Source organism: Anser anser, assembly GCF_964211835.1.
Source record: "Anser anser genome assembly, chromosome: 3".
Classification (NCBI taxonomy): Eukaryota; Metazoa; Chordata; class Aves; order Anseriformes; family Anatidae; genus Anser; species Anser anser.
Window position 1 is genome coordinate 7529220 of NC_139722.1, and position 21801 is coordinate 7551020.

Here is a 21801-nt window from a genome sequence, read left to right on the forward strand (position 1 = left end):
GAGTAGATGGTGGCCACTTGTGAAACTGCCAGACTCAAGGGTCTCCAAAAGGGGCAACAGCAGGGAAGTAGACATAGACATATACAAGCCCAACCCACTTCTGATGATACACCAATAATAATCTGCCAGAGCAGCACATACAAACACTTTGAAACCAGTTTTAAAGAACTGAGCCAGAGCAGCTGCTCTTTAAACCAGATCCTTTGAATTAGTTTAAGTTGATCATGAAGCATCATCACAGAAGAGTCTGAAGTGCTCGGCTGGGACAGGGGTTGAACTCATAAACATGGAAAGGCAATTATTATTGTAAGTCGTTACAAGTACTGCCTAATCCCTTGGAAGTAACATCTACAGAGTTTATTGTAATAGAACATCAATTATAGGTTGCTAGTAGCTTCTTCAGGAGCAAGCTTCAGACTGGATAAAACAAAGCAAGAAAGAATGAAACCACACGCTTGTGAGTTCAGAGCAGCATTTTTGTTTTGATGCTCAGAGGAAAACAGAAGTACTCCATTATTAGAAAGCAGGATTTGCAAGAGTACTCCTAATTCTTGAAGGTAATGAGGGGCCAGTAGTGCCCTAGTTTTTTCCATGTTTCACATAACATTCCTGTCATATTAAAGAATTGAACTGTAGAGGCTCATTAACACAGCAAAATATTTACTTGTTTTCAAAATACTCGTTTTATTTTAAAAGTCATCTTTTGTTTGTAACATTGATCAGAGCTATTTACAATTAAAATCTTTTACAAAAATATATTTTACAATTAAAAAATAAAAAAGGGAATAAACCTACAAGAGTTAAATTCTCATCCCGTAGGATTCTGGAGATACAGTTGCAAGTAAACACCCATCAGAATTTGAAATGCATGAGGGTTTCTACAATAAAACATCCTTTGTATTCTGTAGCATTACTTACTGCAAATATACAAAGTTATAAAACATTAGAGATCTAATATAGGTATGGTGAAGTAAGGTTCAGTACCTCTCATGGGGAAGCAGAAGTAAGATTTTCTTAGGAAGCTGGTTACTAGAAGGTAACGGAAGTTGTGCTTATGCTTCTCATAATGAAGAGGTCTATTAAGAGTCTGATGATCAGGGTGTGACAACTCCAGGTCTGTGCACACAAGTTCAGTCTAGATCAAGTACAAAACTCCCCTATAAAGCACACGCTATCTTCACTACGTTTGTTCTTCCCCAGACAGTCTTCCGTGCAACTTCTTACCTCGCTAAACCCGTTTAGCGTCAGTAAACATTGATCAGACTCTTCACTGCACACAGACTTCTTCTGTTTCTGTACCAGAATCAAAACCCTTGCGACTTTAACAATTCTTTTCCACTATGGACAACTTAAACGATAACCCTACCGGAATCACTGCAGACAAGTTAGAGTTCAATGGCTGCTGAGTTGGAGAGTGATAGTTAGCAATATAATATTGAAAACAGCTTGTAAAGTTGTCAGCTCTATAGCAGTGATAAACTTTACTGGAAGGATAGGGAGTGCCTATAATCCTTCCCAGAAGAATAAAGCAATAAAGCTTTATTGCCACACATTTCAGGATGTCTGCAGTTTACACTGACAACTGATTTTTTTTTTTTAAATATTCCTTAACTTACGAGCAGATGGCAGTAGAACGCATTTGGAAAAAAAACCTCCAAGTATTTAACAATAAGACAGGGATGTCACCTGATTACCGCTACATCTTTGGGTAGGCAGAGTCCACTAATTTAATAGAACTTTATTTGGTTTGAATATCAGGCTTGTTTCAGTAATTTAAACACTGCTTCAAAAATCCCTACTTCCAATTATGGATTTAAGATGTTCAAGTTTGTACTCTTCAATGAAGTCTTCAACAACATGCAGAGCCTTGACCTTCACCAACAGAAGAATAACTTCTTTTGTTTCATCACTATAAAAAAAATGAAAAATTGATATAGCAACACATGTACGCACCTGACTTTAACATTAATAAACTTAAAACGTACTTAAAAGAGAGTCAGGCATCCCTCCTTCACCACCTGTAGTTAGTGCCCCGGACACATTGATCAGTAGCAGGACCCAAAATCTAGAGCTTCAAACAACATGTTAACATGAAGTATATGAGGAAGCGCTGAATCCCAAGGGATACACACATACCCGTGGTTATTCTTGTGGTGCACACGTGCACACTGCAGCAAATGCTGGCAGAAGTTCAGTAACTCCGGGAGAGTTGATCCATTTCCAAGATCTTCGAACCATCTTTCTGGGAGGCACGCAACCACCTGTTGAGTCAAAGAATATTTTGTAAGTTTAAAAAGAGAAGTTTTTCAATAAAATCAGGTCCCGCTACTTCTGACAGGGACTTTTTAGCAAGTTCAGTCATTATTTAGTAGTATGTTTTTTCTTTAAAACCAAGATTATCATTACAAGCAGTTATTCTTAAAAACCCATAGACCAACGTTTGCTCTAAAATGTTTCACACACCAAGATCATGAAAAAAACTTAAATGGTGCATGGTTACACTCCATCTGCAGGCTAGACCTGTCCTCATGTGAAAAAGCCTTACCTTATTACACTTTTCTATGTTATCCAGCCCTGGTGGGGTGTTTAAGAGGTTCAGAAGAAGGTAACGATTCAGCAGCTTGCTCAGTCCCAAATCACGGACCGTGGCTTCCTGTACAATCCCATTCCAAAGGAGAACATTGGAGAGCAGCTGCAGTGATAAAGAAACAGAATATGCATACTTGGTGGTTGAAGGTATGCTAAAACACAGTATTAGAACTTATCTTAAGTGTCCATCCAACTAAAGTACTCAAAAAACAGGATTCACACTCTCCAAATCTACTGTCAGCCACTACGAAGCTGCATATAATAGATCTTATCAAGTAGAATAATTTTATACGTGCCTATGAACTGTACCCCACTATGCGTATACATGACCTCCCAAGGCAGGGAAGAGCATTTTACACTTCTAATAGGTTAACAATTTGCTAACACCCAAATATAGAACACAGCTATACTTCATTCTTTTCAAAGGAAAGCTGGCAGTCAAGTCCGAATGCAGACAAAAGTACTACGACATTGCCCCTACAAGGAATATGGACCAGTAACAAGTGAGATCCAATTCTAAGTGAACCTTAGAGAATCTGAGACAGAAGTAAAATAAAAAGAAGTTTCTACATCTGCTCAGGATAAGGCTATTTCAAGTAACTGTTAACCTCAAGGAATGTTACCCTCACAGAAGTTGCATGTGGTCTTTGCAGTCGCCAGTCAAAAAGCACTCACAAAGCCCACCACTTCTGCAGATTTCTCTGGAGTACCTGACAGGACACTTCCATTTATGTGCAGGAGCTGCTAGGCAAGTCAGGCTTTAGGAGAGCACAAAACACTGAAATCTCATCAGCTGTACTTCTGTATTAAAATAGCTCCTGACTCGCTTCTCACCTGGCCCAATTAGTATCCCCCCATACAATTTCTGGGCATGGTTTAGAGGCCACTCCTAAGAAGCAGCCTGCAGATGACTATCTGCTTGGAAAGACAGGGTTTAACGACATGAATGGGGGCTGCACAGTGGCCGTGCATCTCTGCCTGAGAAGAGTCTCGAGCACAGATGTCTATTAGTATCAAACAGGTCTCAGGAGTTTAACACAGATGAGTTGCAGCACCCTGGGGTGACTGAATTCATGCCTCTACTCCAGGAAAAAAGTGGAAAATAGTCAGACACCCAAAGCAAGACCTTTTTGAAGTACTCTCCACATCACCACTGTGACAGTGAAGATGGAAATCCAAAGCTAAAAGGAGAAAACTCCGGTCTACAGCAAAAGATCCCAGGTCTGACTTCTAGGAACATACATGCATTTGGCAACATATTTTAAAATCAGGTAATACACGGTCTTAGAAATATTAGAAGGTGGAACCAGAATCCTAGGTCTGCCTTGGTTTTGCTGGGTGTCCAAATCCTCAAATGTTAAGCCCCACCTTGCCCTCTCTGCATCTGTCCATGACGGACACAGTAGCTCACCCCAGAAGTGAAGGTGGCAAGTCCTTTGCCAAACAGTCCTCAACACATCCAGATCTCCAGGCTTTTTTTTTTCCCTTATTTACAAGAAGCTCTGCATCATGACAATAGGAAACCTATGAAGGGCCGGACATCACAGATGCAGGGGAACTGCAATATTGTCTGTGATCTTAATGGGTTTTCATGCATTTAAATTTCATCTTTAGTACAAATATACCCCCTAAAGGACGCAGATCTTAGTGGGAATTGAATCACGGGTATTCAGAAATTCCCAGCTTAGCACTCCAGAAGTAAAACTCTACTGATGGGCTTATACGAATGTGCAGTGAGTATATCCAACAATAAGGGCAGCATTTGTGCTGTAGGCATGTACTGAGGGAACAGACCTGCTAACAGAGTGACAAGCACAGAATCACAGAATTGAAGGGGTTGGAAGGGACCTCGAAAGATCATCGGGTCCTCCAACCCCCCCCCGCCAAAGCAGGTTCCTTAGAGCAGGCTGCCCAGGTAGGTATCCAGATGGGCCTTGAATATCTCCAGAGAAGGAGACTCAGATGACTAACATTTGCATGACAATGACTAACTGATCTGATGCAACCCCACCAGGTCTGGCTGATGCACCCAAACTGAACGAAAAAAGAGCAGGAACAGATGGTCAAATCAAAGTCTCTTGCAAAATACGTACAAGTTGGGTAAACAAAGTGCTCATTTATAGTTGTTTTTTAAATCTTCACACGCGGGTTGACAAAAAGAATATATCCTTCACTGAAAAAAATAGGTATCCATCCTAATACATTAATCTCTCAGGAATCAGATTTGTCTGAAAATACATTTCCTTGACTGCTGCAAAACATTTTTAACTACAATACTTTTCAAAGAAGAGACAGGTATTTTTTCTTTACCTTAACAGCTGACCAAAAACGTCTTTCTTGAAATTTTGAACCTGGTGATGATTTATCTTCCACAGTGCTAGTCATGAAAATAAGAAAAAAGGTGAAATGAGGATTTTGTTTTTAAAAGAACATAAGCAGACAAGCAGACAATTGATCTCAAACACTGATGAATTACAATTACAGAATTCTTTCAGTAGTGACAACCAGGTGCAGGGAAACAGCTGTCAATTTAAACCCATTATAATACAATTACTATAAAATAATTCCCGATAAAATTAGCAATCAGAAGCACCTCATTCCCATCTCTGAAAGAGTGTTCGGTAATAAGCATCAAGAATATAAACCCCACTTTCAGAATGACCTGAGGAATCAAGAGCAGCAGGGGTAAAAGACCACCTAATAACAATACAGGCCCTCAGATATTGTAAATGACTACAGCAAAACCAGACTGTGGAGTGGACCTCAGGTACTGGAAAGCTTTTAGTTACAGGAACAAGTAAGCATCAAGTCCACCGTGGAGTTAATATTTACAAACTCCTAAGAAGAGTGAAGCTTCATAACCTTTCCTACAATGGAACAGTAGGAGGCACGTTTGTCCCATTAGCTGCTAATGAATATCTACAATATTTCACCTACATCTGTGGGGAAGAGGTGTACGGAAATAAAATTTAAAAGAAAGAGGTAAAAAACCTGGAGTCAGCTTACCTTTTAGGATACAGAGGAATAAAGACATCTTCCTCTATAGATTTCTTCATCCTTAGGACAACCGCGTTAATCAAATCCTGTTTTAAAAAAATTAACACTTCTTCACAAGAAAAAGACTTCATCTTCCATTTAAAACAATTTCAGTTTTGTTAATCTAGGAATGTAACAGATATATAGGTGCCACTTGCATATAAAACACAGATCACAGCTACATTAAAGAACTGTTGTCAAGTCTCAGCTTTAAACCGTCCCTTTTGGATAACCCTTAAGATGATTGTTGTTGGTTTTTTGTTTAAGATTAAGTTATTTCCTGCTGCCTTGCAGCCATGAAATTCTCTATAAAAATCACCACAGATAGGATAGTATGTGTTTTGGGGGGAATGTGTTGAGAACATTTTAAGTTTGGGGATTTTTAAGTTTTAAAATTTCTGCTGTGAAGAACAAAGAGGAATCCTCTTTTTTCTACCCAATAGCTACTTAAAAAAATCTTACAAGCTGAACACTGGAGTATTACTAGCATTTATATCTCAAATTTTGACAGATAATTAAATGCAAAACTGAAACTTCTAACCATTGCTATTGTCATAAGCAGAAAGATTAGATCTATGATAGGAGTTTTGATAGGTACAGGCAGAAGTTTCCTAGGAACAGGGGCTGATTTCTGCCTTAGAAGTATCCCATCTTCTACCACCATCAGTAAGGACAGCATCAGACTGGTAAAAGTCAACTATTAAATCTTCTTACTATAAGGTGACAAAACAAGTAAGTACTCAGAACTGAAAAACTTCAGGACAATGTTGTAAGTGCACATAGAAGCATACACAGTAAGTGTGGACAGTGGATGAAGTTCTTCCTTTCTCAGTACCGTAAGAGCTTTTACCTCTTTCGCTTTTCTGCCTTCACTTTTGGACGGAACTTGTTTTTCAAAGATATTTCTGCAAAGCTGTACAAGGTTCTCAGTCTGTGAAGTTGATAAAGGATCCCACACATTCTGTACAAACACTGGAAAAAAGGAATTTAAATTCATAATATCCAAGTGGTTGTCTGCTCTAGTTTCAAGGCATTAAAACGTAATGGAAGCAAACATTTAAAAAGCTAAGCCTCTCATTCACAATTATCTTCCAAGAGGCTACTTTAGCCTTATTCTGTGGAACCACGTAATCACTACATCTTGGAATGATTATATACCTAACATTAATTGATAGTTATCACTTACTTATGGTTTCATTGCTTACAGCACACAACATACGTTTTCAAGACAGCCTTAACTAAATACCTGTAATTTTTGGTAGAACAGTTTTCTCAATCACTCTAGGCAAGACTTCTTGATCAGGATCATCATCCCGTTTTGATTCAGATGCGTTTTTCGCATTACTGAATTCTTCTACAGCTCGGAACCAGGGCATCTCTCCCAAGTCTGTAAAACTCTGCTGAAAGATCATTCCTATTAGTTGTCAGCTGGGCAGGATTGAAACGAAAAGCTCCATGCAAAAATACATCCAGTGATACCACAAAGATTCTCACTTAATTTTAGATGCATCCTTATCACTGAATGGGCCAAAACAACAAGTTAAAAAATTGGATTTCGAACTAGAATTCAAAGGGTGGGGTTGTCTTCAAAGAACTCGGGAGAATTCTTTTTACAAGGGGTGGTGCAAAAGGGCCAGGGGATAAGGGAGAACAAAGTTAAGAAGATTCTAACTCTGAGATCATTAGAAATTAATGGATATGCTATGCATAGGAACAGCTACACCTCTTTTTTCATATTAGCACGGATGAAAATGAATCATATACAAAAATGACTTGGCAGGAAGAAATAGACCTCCTCCGTCTAAATAACATACTTTTATCTCAAGCTCTGGAACGCCCCTACAATCCAAATGACAACGTTCCCATACAGAAGTCTTCCCTGCAAAGAGCAGGCCTCTGCCCTGTCATACTTTGAGCTGCCAGAAATACTCACAGATGTCACCAACTAACGAGAATGAATAAGGCAGAAAAGCCAAGTTTACAAAGACAGCACAGACCAGAAATGTAACACGTTTTACTGAGCACTGCCTACTGCTTCAGGGTGATACCCAGAAGCCTAGGAGGTCACCTCTGCCATATAATACGAACAATTTTTCCACAAAAATGAAGTTTGATGATGCACCTACCTCAAGAGGATTCCAATTTATTAACTCAACTCTGATCAATGGATTTAAAAGCTTAGGCAGGCAAAAACTGACGTAAGCATCACAGTAAGAGTCAGGAAACTTCTCTTTCCATTCCTGGAATTTCAACAGGATTTTTCTGATGTCACAAAAATCTGCATGTACATCTTCAAAGATTTTCCTACTATCCTCTAAAATGTTATCTATGGATAATATTCATTGGGAATAAAAAGAAACAATCACAGAATTTATTGAGGCATAAGCTGAATAGTTTATGAATCTATAGGACACAAGAAATATCTATATGATGATTGCATTTGTCATTTATCTTTCACACATCTTACACCGAAATGGGTTTTAAAACTGGCTTTCTGGAAAGCCCTTTATCAGGAAAAACCAGAAGACCACAAAAAGACAGACTTCTTTATGAACTATTGCACAGATTTATACATCTGCTATGTTTCAAATTTTGTATCACAGACTCCTACAACTTCAGACCTGAAAATCCCTCTGCTGTTTTCCAGAAAAAAGTTATTATGCCTTTCCCAGCTCCTCCTGACCCACCTATTCAAGGCAATTAAAATCTTGAATAAAAATTCATTCATTCCATCTTCAGAAAACAAATTGATTAGACAAAAAAAAACTACAACCTTAGATCTAGTCTTCCCAAGTAATTAGTCATTGTCTGAATGCATTTCTTCTCTGTAGCATAGAAGAAATGACATAATTCATAAGTAATATTTCTTCACTTTTCTTTGAAAAGTCATTAAAAATATCAGAAACGAATTTTATTATCGTACATCATATCAAGACTGGCACCAACCTTTGCTCTTCCGGAATTCAGTCACCTCTGCTGGAGTCAGCTCATCATCACTTGACATGCCTTCATGGTGGTCGGCTTCCTGTGACTGCTCTCTCACCTGCCGCCTGCAAGTCCTGTATTTGTAATGAACTCAGATGAGTTACCATTCCCCGTGTACTTACGTGGAAGAAAGCTTATTGAGAAATAATCCAGCTTCAGAAATACACTAAAAACACACGGTGAGAGCAAAAATCTAAGGAAATGCAATGGGAAGCAGTAGTAATTATGTAACCATAAGGAGCAAGAACTGTGGAACAAAAGGAGGTACTTCGTGAAGTGACATAAAGGAGGTTACAAGAACATCTCATCTTCCTCATCGCCATGCAGGAACCTTTATTACACCTCATCCCTACTGAGGGTTCTAACAACTCATCCCACCTGGAGCACCAGACATCTAGCATGGTACTGGAGATACCATCTCTGACAGTCTTAGTACATAGGAAACTACTGAGCCCTCAACAGTCTGTCACCGTGGTTCCAGAGAGCTTGTGCAGCATCCCGCATAAAAATTGTGACAGCATTCAAGCGTCAGCTCAAAAAAAGCTAGTGCCATGGCACCAAGCATCCCAACAGCTTGCAAAATCAACAGCTTACGTGTCACATAGAAATTATATATGTCATGCAAATGACATGCATAAATACCTCAGGTATTTATATCAATTAGCAGACATGGTTTGCTTTAACTAAGAGGTTTTTAGCACATTGTTTTTCATCCAATTCCAAATTTCTTACTGCAAAGCACAGTTATGAGTCAAGGCACCAGCGCAACTGAAACAATTTCAAAGCTCCCAGTAACTTCAGAAGCAGCAGTCTCTGAACACTGAAACCCAAGATGTACTATCTGGCCTATACTGACTGAGGATGAGCTCGATGTTGTACTGCTTAACTCACCACCACCGCCCCCAGCAGCAACAGTACTTCCAGCCTGTTTTTGTTACTTGTGCAATAATACAAGAACGTATTTCTGTAGGTCACAGTATTATCTATTACACCAGGGAGAGAAAAAGCTCCTCTCATATAGTTTTGTAATCAGCCCTACTTAAAGACTTGTTATTTTAAAATAACAGGATCTAAATCAGTATGGAGAGAATTACATTAACAAATAGATTTTTCCAAATAGTTTGAGCTCTGGAAGGCAAATACTTTTTTTGGTGTAATCTTACTTAATAATCCTTTGGATTTACATTCATCACTGCGTAAGCAACAGGAAACCAGTGTACCATACATTTATCAGAATTAGCTGTACATATACGTAATAGCTACCTTCGATGTTCACACGCTTTCAGAAGCTCCATCTTTCCATCACCTTCCAATCCGCCGTTAGTTGGTTTGTCTTTCCCAGCTAACAGAAGACAGAAATAGACAAAAGAAAACAGTATGATTTAAAAGTTCCTATTTTCTCAAACACAAAAGTGATTCTCCTTCTATTGTTCTTTATTTGGAAAACAGCCAAAGAAAACAAAACCTCCTGATCAAAAACTGTAACAGTCTCCAGTGTAAAGAACAGCAAATATTGCATGTTAAATGCATGACAGTCAGGTGTGGCTGTTCCTTTTTAACAGCTGATGGAAGGGGGGTTTGAAAACATTCCAGCCAATAAATCACCGCTTCCCAGTCCTGGCCAGGAATGGAATTGTCTTCCACAATCTGCTCCTAGCAGCGTGAAAGGCATGTGGAGGGACTTAATTAGCCTGTATGTCAAAAAATGAAACTATGCAATAAATTGAGTAACTTCGGTTTTAGTTAGAACGCTGCAATGGAGGTTAAATCCCCAATTTACATTATTCAAGATCATTGAATTTCAATTTCAAGACTAGTCAGCTCCTCACTATTTCTTCTTATGTGGATCTCCTTGTGGGACCCAAATCACCCCCTACTTTCATTCTCAAAGCATTTTCTTCTACTTGGACCATTCATTTGTATCAGTATCAGCTGGCTGGTGTGTGCACAGCATACAAAAAAGCATCCTACTGCTCAAGTATTCCAGTATAAGGAAAAACATCATTTCCACTAAATTAAAACACAACTAGGAACATAAATAACAATTAAAAGCTCTGTTAAACATTCAAGTACAGTTCCATTTGTAATAAGCTGAAAATAAAAAAAAATAATAGCTACTACTGACACAAACAAGTACTCTTTTGTTCTAAACACCTGCTGTCAGTCTACCACACCATTTTACAAAATTACACATGCTGCTGGTTTTCTCTAATCAGCCTTTTATCCCGTGTAGTCAGAGTACTGAACCCATGGTTGGTTGTTACCAGAAACTGGTGCATCTGGCCTCCATCTGTTCATAGCACCTCCAAGCACATCGCTGTTTGCTTTGCCTAAACAGCTTTAAACAGGACTTTTTTGTTTGTTTCTTTAAACAGCAACAGCTAAAGATTCACACTGCACGCAAACAATGCATCGGCGTGGAAAGAAAACACGAGATGAGAAAACTAATCACTTTTCCTACAGCAACTAAAAGATTGTGTTTTGGATAAAAACCCTTACACAAAACAGCTTCTTCATGTCCTTCCCTTCATATAATTGTCACTGAAGAGTCTGAAATCTATATTGTGAGCATACACTTCGCCTTAAAGATACTCTAATGTAAAGTCACGTTGCCCAGTAAATGCATTGCTTTTTTTCCACATATTCACAAATGGCAGAACCCCGTGCCAGCAAGCTTTCAGAGAATTGCAGAATGGTTTGGGTTGGAAGGGACCTTAAAGATCATCCAGTTCCAACCCCCTGCCATGGGCAGGGACGCCACCCACTAGATCAGGTTGCTCAGGGCCTCATCTAACCTGGCCTTGAACACCTCCAGGGATGGGGCATCCACAGCTTCTCCGGGCAACCTGTGCCAGTGCCTGACTATGAAGAATTGCCTCCCATCCTCTAATCTCAATCTCTTCTCTATTAGTTTAAAATCATTCCCCGTTGTCCTGTCATTATCTGACTGAGCAAAAAGTAGCTCTCCATCTTTTTATAAGCCCCTTTTAAGTATTGAAAAGCTACAATAAGGTCACTCTGGAGCCTACTCCAGGCTGAACATCCCCTGCTCTCTCAGCCTTTCTTCATAGCAGAGGTGCTCCAGCCCTCTGATCAACTTCGTGGCTCTCCTCTGGACCTGTTAGTCTTTCCCCAGCTTAAGACCTACTAGAAAACTGACTCCATTTCTCCTTTCAAATACTGAGATAATTGCCAAGATTAATAACCCAAAATTAGTACTCGGTCATGTTATATTCACTATTACACCAGAAAAAAGAACATTATGGGCCTTAGTGAGGTAAGGATTTCAACTTAGATACAGTGCAACATGTTTACTGACAATATGAAGGGGAAAGAAGATGAAAAGTGGGAATAAAATACCATCCAAAAATTAACTGTGTATTTCTGCTTAAAGAATGAATGTTTCAGTAAGAAAGTAACTTGTGACTTCATACTAACTTGTCAGATGCTGAATATAAGCAGATTCAATTTTCAGCTCATCTTGCCTTCGTTTCAACACTGCCATGGCTCGCTGCTGAAGAAGTGCATGTGCAGCCAATTCCAGCTCATTAATGTATTTCAGCTGAAATATAGCAAACAGTAATCAGGTTTGAAATAAAATAAAACAAAAAAAGAAAAAAAGTGTTTCCATGGATTTTCAACCACAGCAGTGAAATTAGAACCGAAGTACTAAAGATTGAAAGTTCCTGCTCACTGGAGGTTTTCAGGCTGTTTTTTTAAAACTGAAAAACAAATTAAATCGCTTATCAAAGAATTACTTCAGACTTTATGCAAAAGTACTCAACAGGACACTTGTGTAACACTTAGTTTGCTTTCAGTTTGCCTTTGAGCCACTAGCCATTAAAGGAAAAATATTAACAAGCACTTGCTCTCTTTAGTGTTACACAAAAAGACTCACAACTGCAATGCAATTGGCATAAATTAGGTTTGATAGCACTGTCTATACAGGACACTTTCACCGAAGCTGAACTTTAGGCAGCCTCTCCCCATGTCCAAAACCTTCCCTCATCTTTTTAAACAGATAATGTTTCAAGAAACAGATAGAGCAGATAACAGACAAATCCTTACACAGCTCAACTAAATCAATCCCAATTCAAATCTAACATGAAATCCTTACTACCTCCATTACATAACAGAAGTCACATACATTTTGAGATCCCCAAAGTGAATTTAAGCCCCACCTCTTGTTCAACTTCAGCACACTCTGGTTGTTGTACACATACAAAACTCCCCCCAATAAGATTTTTGGTTTTATCCATCAGAATCTAGGTGAGACCACAGACAAGTCAGTATACCTATACTAGTTTGATCGTTACCAACCCTCACCATGACCTAAAGTTTATTTCTCTTTGTTTCCTGTTGTATTCAAATTTCTGAGTTTTTAATTGGGTAGTGTCCTTTTTACCATCATTTCCAAACAAAAAGCCCTCATCTTCTCATCTTACATTGACAGAACGCACCTTTACCATGATTTTAAAAAAAATATACACATACTTTTTCATTCAAACAGTTTATCAAGTTCTCTACATATGTCTTCATGGCCCTGTAGAATTTGTAATTCAAAGCAGCATCTGAAGACTTCTCTAATTCCTCGACAGTCATCTTTGAACTTTCAATGTCCTGCATATATTTTTCATACTCCCTCTGGTGGGCACAGTGCACATCCTGCAATGATGTTATCCTAAAAAAGAAAAACCCAGACAACTGAAACTGTTGCCAAGTTAACAGCTAATGCATTCCAAAACATTTTCTCCCCACTAAAACAAAGCATAAAATCTTTGCCTGTATTTTATGCACTTGCATTTGAGCTAAGAAGCATTGAAAGTTATATGCGTGCCAGCATTTGCAAGAATATGGGGTGTGGGCAAGCATCAGGCTTTGGAGAATCAGGTGTCACTTACGTGGTGATAGTTTTGAAAGCACCACTGACATTTTACCTAGACTCCTCAATACACTGTGCTTCCCAAAAACATGAAAAGTTGAGTGGTATCACATTAAATTGATTCTAGTCAACATAAGTTCAGTAGAACTATAGCACACGTCAGCATGTCCGCAACTGCTTCTGGCTGAGCTGGCTCTGAAGGATGACAGGGGATGGCTTACCTTGGGATGCCTGACCCCAGCTGTCTTGCCCAAACACCCTTTTGGGGGTTCCCAGCTCCACCCAAGGACATTTCAGCTGCCCATACAGCAGCTGCTGAACAGCTAAGAAAAAGTCACAGCTTGGCACAGTAAGGGGAAAAAAAATCACAGCATGGCTTGGAAGGGACCTTTAAAGATCACCTAGTCCCATCAAGACAGGTCCTAAATGGGCTGCATAGAATGTACTGCTGCTTTAGGAAATACTACACTATTTTTGCAGCTGTAAGAGGGATAGGATAGCCTACAGTGAGGGATTTTCCTCACTGTAAGAGGGATAGGATAGCCAGCTGCATCTGCCCTGGTTGAAGTTTTCCACGCTTGGCAAAGTTATGTTGTACCTACACTCCTGTAAGAGCTACTAGCAAGCACAAAGATCCACTGCTTTATTCTAGGTAATAAAATGCTGCTGAAAAGTCCAAGTACTCTAACAACAAAACACTGCTAAGTTAAAAATTTGCAATACTGTGCTAGACATAATTGGCATGTTAACCCAAAAATCCTCCAATATTCAGGAGAAAGAGTAAGAATCAGAATAAGAGTCATCTCTTATTCTGCAAGAAAATGAGCACAGACATCTGTGAAGTTAACACTAAAAGCAGTATTTACCTTTCAGTCAGTCGCTTTTTTACAATTTCCAAGCTCACAGGTGGTAAGGAAACAGAGGTATCAAACTTGGGTTTAGCTGGTTGAGATTTACACAGGGAAGCATCATCGTAAATTTCCTGAAAGAATTGTAACTGTTAATTTTTAAGCCACAAATTTAATGAGTTTAATACACATTTTATTAAGTTCTGCCTCTGCAGCTTTAGAGATCAACAAGAAAATTTGAATATACAAGGCATATGATAAAAACATGCGTGTTTCAAAGGTTAAATTCAGTAATTTTTGTAAAACATAAGCAAGGAAAACTGAATATAAAAACTGTATATACATTGCATCAATACCGTGCATACATACATAAACAGCACAAAATAATTTGTAATTTAGAGTGCATTAAAGTTGCTCTCTTCTTGGTCTGAATATATTAATCACTCTAGTGATACATAATGACAGCTGAGACCTCACTAGTACTACAATTTTAAATATAAAATGTAGAAATCATAAACTATAGTCAAGCACTGATAAGGACAGAATTTTCATTCTGAAAACTCAGCTTGACTGTAATTGTAACTAAAAAAGGATTCCATTTTAGCTTATAATTTACATGACATACTACATTCTAAAACAGTAGAAGCTTGTAAGTTAAAACCTAACCAAAACACAATTAACTGAAGCAATCAAGTCCATGACTAACAAGGCTTGTAACAGTTTTTGCCATTTCCTGAACAGCAGAAATCAAGGGTTTTGCAGAAACAAGTGGGGCATGAGGACCAATCATAGTGGATTTGAAACTCAAAAGATCGATGCCACTTTCCTCCAGTCCTCTAACTACTCCCACTTAACAAGCAGCATTTTCTACAATTGTCCCTTCTGAAATAAAGAATTGGTCATTCAGATTTTCCTAATCTGATCCAGATTTGATGATTTAAGCCAAAAACAAAACTACCTCTACAGAGAACACATTTTTGCCAGTTATTTAACAGAAAAAATAAGACCATTCTGCCTAAATGAAAAAAAAAAAAAAAGATTGCCACCCAACAGAAATTTGGCACTGATGAAATAATCAATTTGGCTTTGCATCCTTTTATACTGCAGTATTTGAGAAATCTTGCCGTCAAGATCCCTGGGTTCATCTCTGCTTCTCCCAAGGTGGTCCTTCACAAGTTGGTAACCCCTTGAGGCGTTACAATATCCTTCTTCTGAACAGCATCACAGAGATCACAAATTGGCATTATCACCTTTTCCTGGAGTAATCAGCACCTAACTTCCTAAAAATCTCTTTGACTCAGCAGAAAGGAGATATGACTCCAGAACACGCTCTCTTGCCTATGAGCAAAAAGCAACTTTCAGTGGTTAAGAAAGCACGTATCACCTGAGAGAGCTTGACAGCTTTCTTTATTTGCTGTTCTTCCCACCTCATTTGTGCTTCATCTTCACTTGACTCATCACTAACAGACACTGGAAGTTAAAACAATCATTAGTACAGTAATTACATCCTTACGTACCTCCCTCCTCCCTGCCCAATATTTCTCCTCCCTCAAAAACAACACTTCCCATAGCCATTACTGGAAGTGATGTACACAAAAAACAGCAGATGAGAAGTCTGCACGTGAAGGACTTCGAAACTGGAAGACTTGGAAATGGCAATTGGAATTTGTAGAACTGATAACAATATTCATCTTCTCAACGTAGTGTTTCTCAGACAACTACTATTGCAGTACCAGGAGCACAAACACCTCACTTACGTTTCAAAGCAAAATTACATTTTATGTAAGTACAGTTAGACTGTAACAGGGGACATTATACAGAGCAAATCCTTGAGTGATCCAAAACGTATGCTCTACTACAGATACAAAAGTATCTCATTAGCATTGATTAGAATTACAGAATTAGCTCATAGCTATGCAATCCTTATAACCATTATTCAAATAAGAACAATTTTTTTTTCCCTTCCCCTTTTCAAGAAGAACCATAACATCAATGTGGGTAGACCACTGGGAGGAATGGAACATAAATGGGAGACAAGATTTAGAAAACTTACTTAGGATGATTGTTCTTACACCAGTTTTATACACTTTAAGTATTATGCCTCCAAAGCTTTTTTTTTTTCCCCTCCAGTCAGCAAGGTCAAGTATCATTGTAAAAGTTTTTCCTCAAGGCATCCTGCACCCCTATATTAGTGAAACCTAAAGCAGGTAAATGTCTCATATAAAACTCAAGCACCAACTTTACAGCCTTTTGCCAATACCCCCCAGGAGCAAGTTCTCTCATTCTTCCAGACGTCAGCAAAACAAGGACACAGCCAGTGGGAAAAACGGCCCAAACTCACCCATGTGTTCAGTCATTCTCTGCCTAAGAGTTCTCATTTTCGGAGCAAAATTGAGATTCTTCATATCAGACTCATCTTCACTCTCTTCACTGCTTTCTCTTCTCCAAGAAACCTGACGACCATTTGAAACATCCAGTGGAAGATAATCAGCCTGTGTCCTGGCTAAGTGACGTTTCCTCCGAGCAGACTCAACACAAGCTGCACTGGGGATATTAACTGCATTGAAGAGAAAAAAAATCCAAGTAACGCTCTGTATTGTTCCTAACATCAATAACCACCACAGTTCAAGTTCACTGTACAATTCTGATTACAGGACAAGATATTTTTCTTGGAACCTTACCATATAATATTACAAGTGAATATAAGCAGGTGGAAAGACATCCTTAAAAAGCAGCTCAATCGAAAAAACAAAACTCAGACTTTTTCTTTCAAATAATCACTAGCCTGTTGTCCTTTTTCCGATCTCCTCAGAGGATCAAGGTTACTGAACTAATGCAGTTTACAAAGAAATCAAAAGTTTACAAATAAGACAGCATAGATGAGGTTAAATTCTAAACTCAAAGTGAATTATGCATCATTAAAGATCAGTTTTTTCACTGCCTTTCTTCCAAAAGGAATGGTTACAATTTTTGATCCACTTCCTGAAATTAACACAGAACCACAAACATTCGCAGTCAAAAACATTGGGGAACTACCACTGTGCTTTCAGAAGGGTCAGCCTCAACTCAGCACAAACAAGATGCTTACATCTTACATGATTTTAGCTAAGTGGGATTCATCTCACCCGTCTAGTCATGTACTGTCAAACAAAAGAAGTTGCAATACTACTTCTAAAAAAATAAATAAAATACATCCACCACTGACCTGGTGATAAATCCTTCCTCCTCCCTGGAGGAGTGGATTCATTTTCAGAGTCTGCGCTGTTGCTGTCCTCACTTTGTGAAGAATAACTTTCCTCCTCCTTTTCCTTCTCCTCTTCATGCGTGTCTTCATTGTTACCAGTTCCAGTACCCAAATCACAGATTTCTGCTTTATGTGAAAGAAGTAAGACATGATTTCAGTTTTGGCTGCTGAAATGTGATGTGCCATTAACTGTTTTACTAAATTATTTATTTAGTTGCTAGTAACTGTTTGGACTGTATGACCAAAGACTGGTCACACATCTATTTCCACCCGTCCTTATCAAAACAGGCCAAAACTTCACACATTCCAGTACAGTTATTTACAGCCCACATCTCATCTAGAATTGAAGCATCTGTGGCAGCCCTGAACTAACACATTCTTCTGAGAGACAGAGCACATTTGTACACACAAGAGCAACACATAAGCTCCCAGCTGACATCTGATTTATGTCTTCATAGGTCACAGCTTCATTTCATAAAGGGGGGGTTGGTTTGATTGTTTTTAGCACTAACAATGAGGGAGCTTGTACTTAAGTAGTAAAGATTAATTTATGTTTTGTCTCTGATTATCTTAGAATTCTCTAGAAACACTGCTTTCTCTTCAGTCTGCCACTACATCTTCAGTAAGCCATATTGAACATGTCACCAATTATAAGAGTAAGGCATACTTTTATAAGAAGTTACTAAAGATTTATTTGAACCACAAAGGAAATTATATCTCAACCTAGTTTATTTTTATCTAGCAGTAGCATTACAGCATATCTGTGAAACGCCAGAGGTGTCAAAGAGGTAAATAGAAGGGAAGAGAACATCTTATACACACTTGTAAAACAGACAAACCCCAAATATCCCACTAAGAAATTTTACTAAGATTCAATAAGATTCACTAAGATTCAACTAAGATTCAATAAGACTTAGAATATTAACAGAACAATCAAGGCTATTGATGGCATCCAATTAAGATATCCACATTTTAATAGCAAAGTTTAATAACACAAAGCTTAAGGTTTACCTTAAGCTCCATCAAACAAAAACTTATTAAGCTCACATTTGATCTGAATTTTTGCGCTAACACTGCAAACTGACAGTACCCAGCAGTGAATAGCTGCCACAGTTTTAAAGTCATGATGCTGTGACATTTGTCACATGTTTTTAATCAACCGATACACTACAGAGGTTCTGCATACTCAGCTCTTCTCAGGAACTCCCAAGTTCTGACCCCCCCCTTTTAGCAAGGTCAGTAAGGAAAAACACTAAATCAGTAGAAACAGATTAAAATTATAAGCTTGTAAAGTAACACTGCAAGTATCATCCCAGAATCAAATAGCAAATAGAAAGCATCTAACAGTATTGAGGCATAACTCTTAATTTACTGATTTCATAATGTTTTCATTGAACTAATGTAGGGAATCTTTTAACAGTAGAAGTACGTACTTTTGCTTTCTTCTACTTCTCTCTGTGCAGGCAGCAGGCTTTTCTTCTTTTGAATTCTAAAGGTTACTTCATTGAAGGACGGCTTTTTGATTTTGAAAAGTTCTTCATCACCTGGAGAGATAAAACCCAATGACTCAGAGACATATTGACAAAGTATTGTATATGCATGTATATATGTAAAGCACATATATATAAAGCAAATAAACCTTACATGTGCATTCAGCACATATTCTGAAGTTCTGGCTGCTTCTATCTAACTGACTAACTAGCTCTGACTAACTTCTGTCTACCTATCACTTTATTGCTCAGGATCCATCACTTCTGAATTTACATCTGTGGAGCTTAGCCTCCTTGACAGAGCAACACCTCCCCTAGCATGACCTGAGGCCATTTCCTCCTGCCCTATCACTTGTCACCTGAGAAAAGAAACCAATACCCTGTTCACTGCAGCCTCCTCTCCCGTAGTTGTAGAGAGCCACAAGGTCTTCCCTGAGCCTCCTCTTCTCCAGACTACACAACCCCAGTTCCCTCAGCCGCTCCTCCTAAGTCCTGTTTTCGAGTCCCTTCACCAGCTTCATTGCTCTTCTCTGAACACAGATAACTCTTCTCTGAGCTCCAGCAACTCAATATCCTTCTTGCAGCAAGCTACCTTTCTGTTTTTTCAAGTTTTCTCTAGCTCTACAAAACTTTCCAATGTGTGCCACAAGCACACAAAGAGACATCAAAGTGCTGTTACAGGCACGTCTCTCCTAAACCCCACAACATCCGTAACACAGGATCCCAACTTGTGTTCAGAAGAAGGTGCATAGAAGGGACCTGCGGCCCACCAAGCAACCAGCACCCCCACTGTACTGCGTTTACGTGGCAAGGGTTTGGTAGCAGGGGGCTGCAGGGGGGGCCTCTATGAGAAGAATCCAGAAGTTGCCCCATGTCAGTGTCAGGTAAGAGCCAGCTCCAGCCAGCTTCAAACGGCCCACCACTGGACAGAGCCGAGTGCTGCAGCCTGTGCAGAGGCCCCTGGTGGAGCAGGCTGTCCCCCTGCAGCCCATGGGTCCCACACGGAGCAGATCTCCACGCTGCAGCCCATGGAGGAGCCCCCGGTGGAGCAGGTGGATGTGGCCTGGAGGAGGCTGCGGCCCATGGAGAGCCCCCGCAGGAGCAGGCCCCGGGCCGGAGCTGCAGCCCGTGGAGAGGAGCCCACGCAGGAGCAGGGGGTCTGGGGGGAGCTGCCGCCCGTGGGGGCCCCGTGCTGGAGCAGTTTGCTCCTGGGGGATGGACCCCGTGGTACGGAGCCGTGTGGGAGCAGTTCTTGAAGAGCTGCTGCCTGTGGGCAGCCCCCGCAGGCTCAGTTCGGGAAGGACGGCATCCCGTGGGAGGGACCCCACGGGGAGCAGGGGCAGAGAGGGACCGTGAGGGAGCGGCAGAGACCAAGTACTAGGGTCTGACTACAATCTCTTATCATAGAATCAGTAAGGTTAGAAAAGCCCTCCAAGATCACCTGGTCCAACCATCCCCCTACCACCAATGTCACCCACTAAACCATGTCCCTAAGCACCACGTCCAACCTTTCCTTGAACACCCCCAGGGACGGTGACTCCACCACCTCCCTGGGCAACCCGTCCCAATGCCTGACTGCTCTTTCTGAGAAGAAATGTCTCCTTATTTCCAACCTGAACCTCCCCTGGCACAACTTCAGGCCATTCCCTCTAATCCTATCACTAGGTACCTTAGAGAAGAGGCCAACCCCCAGCACCCACAGCTTCCTTTCAGGCAGTTGCAGAGAGCAATAAGGTCTGCCCTGAGCCTCCTCTCTTTATATACCATATCTGTTCCCTGTTTCCTTGCACCACTCGGGGGGAGGAGATGAAAGAGGGTGGATGGGGAGAAAGCGGTTTTAGCTTGCTTTTAGTTTCTCCCTGCTCTAGCCTATTAGCAACAGGCAATAAATTGTATTGATCTCCCTGTGCGGAGCCTGTTTTGCCCGTGATAACCGATGGGCGATCTCCCTGCCCTTATCTCACCCCCGAGCCCTTTTTGTCCCATTTTATCCCCTTCCAGGAGGGGCAGCGACCGAGCAGTTACAGCAGACCCCAGCAGGACAAACCCCCCCCCCCCCCCCACGAAGCCACCGCGGCGGTGCCCAGCGAAGCCGAGAACCCCCCGCTCTCCGCCCCCTCACCTTCCCGCTCCTCCTCGCTCCCGAAGCTCAGCACCCCCGCACCGCTCCGCACCCCCGCTCCGCCCCGCACCGGCCGCTCTGCGGGCAGCGGCCCCTCCGCAGCGGCGGTGCCGGGGTCCTGCGGCGGGGCAGGGGCAGGGTCCGGGACGTAGCCAGGGTCAGGCTCAGCCCCCGGCTCCTCCTCGCTGCTGCCGCTGGAGGCCGGGCGGCGCCGGGCACGGAAGGTGCGCGGGGCTCGGCGGAACATGGCGCGGGGCGGGCCCGGCAGCGGCTGCGTGCGGAGGGTGCGCGGCGGCCTCAGGCTCTGCCCCCTGCGGGGCCAGCCCCGCCTCTGGTCCCCGGGGAAGGGGAGGAGCGAGGGGAGGGGAAGGGAAGGGGAAGGGCCTCGCATAGGCTGAGGGGGTTGTGGAAAGTGTCCTCCAGCTGAAGGCGGTCTGGGGGTGGGTGATCACTCAGACACGTGAAAATAAAATTTATTTGAAGGGCTGTGTGTGTGTGTGTTCGTGGTGGGGGTGGCCCTGATGGGTCCTTCCCCTGCCCCGCAGCTTGGTGCTACGTAGTTGTCAAAAAACAATCACGTTTTTTATTTTGTTTCTCTGGACTTA

The 21801-nt window shown here is 40.9% G+C and overlaps 1 protein-coding gene across 4 annotated transcripts; it reads right to left on the minus strand.

Moving 5' to 3' along the window:
- Positions 1 to 659: 659 nt before the first annotated feature.
- GCFC2 (GC-rich sequence DNA-binding factor 2) lies at positions 660 to 21550 on the minus strand. 4 transcript variants are annotated; one of them, XM_083829186.1, is made up of 18 exons: positions 21197 to 21550; positions 19018 to 19128; positions 17546 to 17707; positions 16682 to 16897; positions 15725 to 15810; positions 14359 to 14474; positions 13105 to 13291; positions 12049 to 12172; positions 9874 to 9952; positions 8572 to 8684; positions 7752 to 7951; positions 6872 to 7025; positions 6476 to 6597; positions 5596 to 5672; positions 4900 to 4966; positions 2546 to 2692; positions 2137 to 2261; positions 660 to 1909 (listed from the first exon to the last, which is right to left on the minus strand). In XM_083829186.1, exons 1-18 carry the CDS (start codon positions 21441 to 21443, stop codon positions 1786 to 1788), a joined length of 2457 nt encoding a protein of 818 aa, XP_083685312.1. In that variant the 5' UTR covers positions 21444 to 21550; the 3' UTR covers positions 660 to 1785. The 4 variants fall into 4 exon arrangements, with proteins under 4 accessions (XP_083685312.1, XP_083685310.1, XP_083685313.1 ...); XM_083829184.1 differs by having other exon boundaries at positions 17546 to 17710; positions 21197 to 21549; XM_083829187.1 differs by having other exon boundaries at positions 6872 to 7022; positions 21197 to 21548.
- Between the last annotated feature and the right edge of the window lie 251 nt (positions 21551 to 21801).

Excerpts from the sequence above, each read along its gene's own strand:
- GCFC2 (XM_083829184.1), bottom strand. The coding sequence starts at position 21,443 with ATGTTCCGCCGAGCCCCGCGCACCTTCCGTGCCCGGCGCCGCCCGGCC. Across the intron at positions 8,685-9,873 it reads AAAGCGTGTGAACATCGAAG|GACTTGCAGGCGGCAGGTGA; the intron begins GTAGCTATTACG and ends TTACAAATACAG. Across the intron at positions 6,598-6,871 it reads TGTTCTACCAAAAATTACAG|TGTTTGTACAGAATGTGTGG; the intron begins GTATTTAGTTAA and ends CCTTTTTTCCAG.